This window comes from Hylobates moloch, unplaced genomic scaffold, assembly GCF_009828535.3.
Source record: "Hylobates moloch isolate HMO894 unplaced genomic scaffold, HMol_V3 SCAFFOLD_70, whole genome shotgun sequence".
NCBI lineage: Eukaryota > Metazoa > Chordata > Mammalia > Primates > Hylobatidae > Hylobates > Hylobates moloch.
In genome coordinates this window covers 19,699-26,337 of record NW_026652345.1, presented here as the reverse complement: position 1 = coordinate 26,337, position 6,639 = coordinate 19,699, and the positions used below count along the sequence as shown (strand labels likewise).

The 6,639-nt window shown below is 37.6% G+C and overlaps 1 protein-coding gene across 1 annotated transcript in view; it reads left to right on the top strand.

Annotated features, from left to right (window-relative positions):
• LOC131382576 (centrosomal protein of 112 kDa-like) overlaps positions 1 to 6,639 on the top strand; it is a 68,199-nt gene that overhangs the window by 56,881 nt on the left and 4,679 nt on the right. Inside the window, exons 6-7 of the mRNA XM_058434869.1 lie at positions 4,686 to 4,779; positions 5,049 to 5,147. Coding sequence (XP_058290852.1) covers positions 4,686 to 4,779; positions 5,049 to 5,147 — 193 coding nt within the window. The remainder of the gene's footprint in view (positions 1 to 4,685; positions 4,780 to 5,048; positions 5,148 to 6,639) is intronic.

Below are 6,639 nucleotides of genomic sequence, written 5' to 3'. Positions count from 1 at the left end.
TAAAAAACTTTGAGTTTCATAAATCTGGATGTCCATTTTTCTCCTTAGATTAGTTCTTTAAATAAGCTTACTGCTTTTCTCTCTCTTCTCTTTCTCTGACTTTAGTAATATGTAAATTGGCCTGCTTGATAGTGTCTCATAAGTTTCTTATGTCTTTTAAAAACATTTTTGCTCTGTGGAATCTATAATTTCAAATGTCCTGTCTTTGAGTTTACTGATTCTTTCTTGTACTTGATCAAGGCTGCTGTTGACCCCCTTTAGTTAAATTTTTAGTTCAGTTATTGTAATCTTCAGCCTTCAAATTTTTCTTTTTAAAAATATTTTGTTTGTTAAAATACTCATTTTGTTTATGCATAATTTATCCTAAGCTTATTGAATATTTTGATTATGGTTATTTTTAATTCTTACCAGCTAATCCATTTACCTTCATTTCTTTGGGGTTGGTTTCTGAAGATTTGTTACTTTCTTTGGGCCATTTTTCATTTTCCTTGACCCTTTGTATTAATGTCTGCATATTTGAAAAACAGCCACTTCTTCCAGTCTTTATGGATTGGCTTTGTACAGGGGCAGACCTTCAGGAATCGGCCTGAGTAGAGATTCTGGAGTCCTCATAAACTTTTTCTGTGGATATGTCTTCTCTGGACTTCGGTGTGTAAATTTCTAAATAGTGGGATTTGCTGGTTTCTGTTTTTAGGAGATCATAATCTCTTGTTCCTTCTATTCTGTGTCTTGTACTATGGGCCTTCTGGAGCTAGTAGCATACTGGCTCAATCCTTTTTTGGTTATTACTTGCTTTTTTATTTTCAGCTGCCCCTAGGCACTTAGTTTATGCTGCATCCCACCAGTGCTTCAAGACAGATGAGACAGAAACAAGTTCCTTGGGCAGTCCCCCAAGAGTCTGAATGTTGGATATATGCTTTAGTCTTCTCTTTCCCTCCCCAGGGAGAAGCTGTGGACCATGAGTTTTTCTAATTGTGTCATGCTGAGCCAGGGGTAGGAGCTCTGGCCGTGAGTGCTTACTAGTCCAAACCACCACCTTTGTTCTTAGTGGTCCCCAGGCATTTAGAGAATACTAGTCCTGTGAGTACTTGCAGAATCCTGTCCCTTAGGCAGCCCCTTCCAAAAGCCAGAATGTTGGACAGATGCTTCAGCTTTTTCCTTCCCCAGGGAGAGGTTGGGACTGGGAGTTTCCACCTACTATTTCTGAGCTGGTGGGAGGGGCTATGGTCAGTTACTGCATACTAGTCCAAACCGGAGGCTTTGTTCTCAGCAGTTCCCAACCTGGGACCTTTTCCTGTCAGAGCTAAGATTCAGCCAAGACAGCAACAAGTCCCTTAAGTAACCTTGCTTATGGCGCAAGAGGATTCCACAAATTTTACTAGTGGCTTCAGTGTGGTTGGTTTCATGCTTGCCTGGGGTACAGGAGCCTCTCATCTGGTCTCTGGATGTCTCACAAAGGGAATTTTGGTCCATGTATTGTTGTTGAATTTATGTGTCCATTGAGAGAAGGAGAGTCTTGCTGACATCACCCCCTAAAGTAATTTTCTTTTACAGGAGGACATTTGATTGGTCTTCCTTTAGGCTTTATATCTTTTATATATAAAATATCATTCCTTATTTCTTTATCTGTACAAGGATAAGTTTATATTTTTCTAGTATTAAGAATCAGCATTGATACTTTGAGAGTGTTTGTGAATTCCTGTTGAAATATTTTCTCATTAGCAAAAAGTGAAAGGGAAAATTTATATTCTCCTAGTTTTATGGCTTAAGAGTAAAGGGCATGTCAGGGAATGTTACAAATGTACTCAATTTTTTCTTTCCATGTTGGTTTTGGCATCCTGAAATTAATTGAGGCACAATACCGCTTTTCTGCTTGACACAAGTACCATATTATGAGCTCACTGTGATCAGGTCCCCTGTACCAGTCGTAGGTTGTCCTTATAAGCACCAGGAGTTGCTGTTCTGTGTGGCGTGTGGCACTTGTTATTCATAAAAAGGCTTTTAAGGTTGAACTTTTCTCCCACTTTCTGTTTTCACTGTTCACCCAGACCACCAGCGCCATCACTGAATTTCAGCCTTTGTACTTACTTAGAGTTTAAGTTGTTTCCAGCTGGAGACAGTCTTATGGCAGAAAATGAAACTTCTGTACCTAATGTCCTGTTTTTCTTGTGCCAGCCAGATTTTAACAATGATACCGACCTTCTCCTTCAGTTGACTCAAATGCCTTCACAAGAAGCTGGCTTCCACAATGCCTCTCCATTACTTGGCCTTCATTGGTGCACGTATTAGGGGTAACATAATAAGTTTAGTTAATAATAATGGACATGTTGAATTGGAAGGAGGGCTATTCAATTTGTATTTGTAATGGGTTTGGAGGCCAAGAGAGAAATTTGGACTACAGATGTAGATTTTGTAAGCAAAACTTATTATTTGAAAAACTAATACATTGGATCATCCAGAGAAAGCATGTAAAATTAAAATAAATTAGACACAGAACTCTGGGATCACAGCATGTATGGATGGGCAAAGAAAGCTAGTGAAGGCTATTGTGAAGGGGATCTCTGAATGATAGGATGAGAACCATGGAAAAATGGTTTTTGTTTGTTCGTTTGTTTTTAGACAGGGTCTCACTCTGTCACCCAGGCTAGAGTGCAGTGGAACAGTCACAGCTCACTGTAGCCTCAACCTCCCGCAGGCCTCAAGTGATCCTCCTACCTCAGCCTCCCAAGTAGCTGGGACCACAGGCATGTACCACCACGCCCGACTGACTACTTTTTGTCACATGTTGCCCAGGCTGGTCTCAAACTCCTGAGTTTAAGCAATAGGCTGACCTTGGCCTCCCAAAGTGCTGGGATTACAGTTGTGAGCTACTGCACCTGGCCAGAGAATGGTTTTATGGAGCCATTGAATTCAGCATCTTTAAACTACTGTCTCTAATGTTTTAGTGACATCAACTAAATTAAGGACAGATTATGACTCATGTGCTTGAGTGTCTAGGAGACTGTTGATGACCTTAGTTATAGCACTTTTGGGATGAATGCAAGTCATATTGTAGTTGATTGAAAAATATATGACAAGTTAGAGCATGGATGCAATAACATTTTTGAAAATTTATTGTGAGGGTAAAGAGTTTGGTACAGAAGGACAGCTACAAGTGAATCAAGAGGGTGTGTTGTTTTATGTATGCAACCCTGTGCAATAAATAGATAAATATTTCAGGCTCCTTTTTACATTAGTATTTTTTTATGAGAAGAATTTTAGTATTAAGCATTTTTCAATTTTTAAGTATAGATCTTTTTATGATTATTTAATCTATTCTTAAAGAAGAATAGGCCACTGCTTAGTATGACATATCAGGTTACCTCTCCTCATAGAGTTTTAAATGCTTATATCAGCTGATGCACATTGACTGGTATAATTATACTCAAAATATTAACTTTGCCCATTTTTCTCATTTGCTTTTAACTATTTGGATGTTTATGATACTGAATAGGGGTATAAAAAATAAGCAGCTCTCTTTAAAACAGCTTTTTCAGCCATTTTACGTTACTTATTAACTAGTCTAAGGAATGTTATTCTATCAGTTTTAGTTACAAAATACATTCATTTTAATATTGTCTTTTGAATTAATATTCTGTCTTTTGGAAATACTTAGCATAGGTCACAGTTTGTGAAGGAAATCCTGATATGGTTTGTGGTTGAATGTTAGTGACTTTAATTCGTTGTATAATGGTTATTTTCCATTTAATGTATCTTGAAGCAGTTGTTCAGAGAATAGGTGTTCATAATCATGGAACTTTCATTGAAGTGGTTTGAATAAAATCATATAAGAGAGACTCCAGGCTAAAGGAGGCCATTTAAGAATGTATTTTACATGATATTTATATTAGAGAAGAGTCTTTTTGATGAAGTCGATTTAAACTTGTTTCCTACTTACTCTGCATTTCACATTTTACCTAAATTAACATGGTGTGTTTTTAAATAGAAGACTTTGATATATCTGTGGTTTCTGACATGCTATCAAATTAATTAAAACTTTAAACTACATGAAGGTTTTGTTATTTTATATATTTTAAGGCTTCATGTTGATGTGGAACGTGAATCCAACCAAGTTTGCTGACCTTAAAACAATATTCTTCCCGTAGAATATATGCTTCATTTTCTCTCTTTTTACATTTGGGAAAATGGGAAAGGAGGAGAAAAGATTTAAATACAGGTGATTTATTATAGTCTGACTTAAAAATAGCATTTGCATAAGCAAGTCTGTGGCATTTATGTAACCTCTTATAATTTAAATGAAATGAAATATAAATAAAATGGTTATTTGTATTTCTTTTCCTTTTTTTTTTGATGTGGAACATCATTTTGTGTGTGTGTATATTTTTGTTGTTGTTGTTGTTGTTGTTGTTTGAGATGAGTCTCGCACTGTCTCCCAGGCTGGAGTGCAGTGGCACAATCTCAGCTCACTGCAACCTCTGCCTCCCAGGTTCAAGTGATTCTCCTTGCCTCAGCCTCCCAAGTAGCTGGGATTACAGGCACTCGCCACCATGCCCGGCTATGGAACATCATTGTTAATACAAACTATCATCTCATTTCCAAGGGAAAAAAAATGGTAATCCTAGATTCTAATACTCTGTGTCCTCTGAATTCTCCAAATGGTGATTGTGATTATTTTGGTCTCTTAGCAGGGAACAGTACGCTGGGAAGCTCCGAATGAGATCACATTCCTTGAGTCCAACTCAAAGAGAAGATGGACAAAATAATATCCCAAAGATTTGTGTAAGATGAGATTTTACTTTTGTTTGGTTTTTGCTTGTTGTTTTAAAATAGCTGAACAAAGTTTTAATTTCATTTGTTGAAGTGCCAATGATTGCTTCAAAACAGAATAAAGTTGGATGATTCTGGTGAACATCCTGATGTCAAAGAAAGTGGGGTGTTTGGTATATAGTGTAGTATCCCTTCTACTTCCTCAGTGATTCTGAGGTGTTATATTCATCAATCTGTTGTTTCTCCTGTGTATCAAAGAATAACATTTTCCCTTTATTCAGAATATATGTGGAAATGATTATATACCCGATGATCATAAAATTAAGAAGAAACTGGAATTAACCTGTAGTGAAGTAGGGAACACTGCTTTTCTAATGAAGGTAAACTGTGTATATTTTGAAATACGAATGTCTGTCTTGCATCTATTTGTTCAACATAGATTTAGTTTGGACAAGGTGCTAATGAGCACTCCAGTTAGCGTTTTTTTGTTTTGTTTTGTTTTGTTTTTTTGAGATGGAGTCTCACTGTTGCCCAGGCTGGAGAGCAGTGGTGCAATCTTGGCTCCTCACTGCAACCTCCGCCTCCTGGGTTCAAGCCATTCTCCTGCCTCAGCCTCCCAAGTAGCTGAGACTACAGGCATGTGCCGCCGTGCCTGGCTAATTTTTGTATCTTTAGTAGAGACAGGGTTTCACCATGTTGACCAGGCTGGTATTGAACTCCTGACCTCAAGTGATCCGCCCGCCACAGCCTCCCAAAGTGTTGGGATTATAGGCATGAGCCACTGCGCCCAGCCCCAGTTAGCTTTGAAAAGAGAAACACTGTGCCTGCTTATTCCAGTCTTTATTGCCTAACTCTGGCTGTCTTGAGTTACATGACTTTTAGTTACAAGAGAAAGCATGTGTAACACATGACTGTTTTTGTTTTAGTTTTTTTGAGACACAGTCTTGCTCTGTCGCCCAGGCTGGAGTGCAATGGTACCTGCATGATCTCGGCTCACTGCAAACTCCGCCTCCCGGATTCACGCCATTCTCCTGCCTCAGACTCCCGAGTAGCTGGGACTACAGGCGCCTGCCACCACACCCGGCTAATTTTTTGTATTTTTAGTAGAGACGGGGTTTCACCGTGTTAGTCAGGATGGTCTTGATCTCCTGACCTCGTGATCCGCCCGCCTCGGCCTCCCAAAGTGCTGGGATGACAGGCGTGAGCCACTGCACCCGGCCAACACATGACTGTTTTAGCACTAGCACTATAAACATAACTTATTGCATTTTATCGAATGATAATTTGGAATTAAAAAAATATAAAGGGCAGCATATTTTAAATAGTGATAAACTACAATCATTATATTTATTCAGAATAAGCAAGGCAGGTACATTTTCTTATTTAAGAAATTCTTGTTGATGAGAAAAACATACAAAAAGCAGAGGACCACTAGTAGAAGTGATAATGAATTTTAATATAGTATTATAAATAACAATACAGTATTGTATTGAAAAGAAATGTAGAAACTCAGTAAAATATGAAGAACATTTTAGTGCATTTAAAAAATTACTTCATAGTAATTTAAATGACCATAGATATAAATAGATACATTTGTTAGCAATTAAGCCTTCTAAAAGCATGAGAATGCTGTATCAACAAATCTAATTTTAAAATATACTTTCTGGGCTGTAAAATAGCCATTCTTTTCCACAGACTTACCTTTCTAAGTTTTTACGGTTTTCTGGTCATTGTCAATTTCTGGGCACAGATCTTAGGTTGTCTCTAGTTCATTATAGTTTTAATCTGGGGCTGATAAATGTGTAATACAAAAATTATACATGAGGGAAAAAAGCATGGAATTGTTATGTTTTAAAAAGTGAAGAATCACCA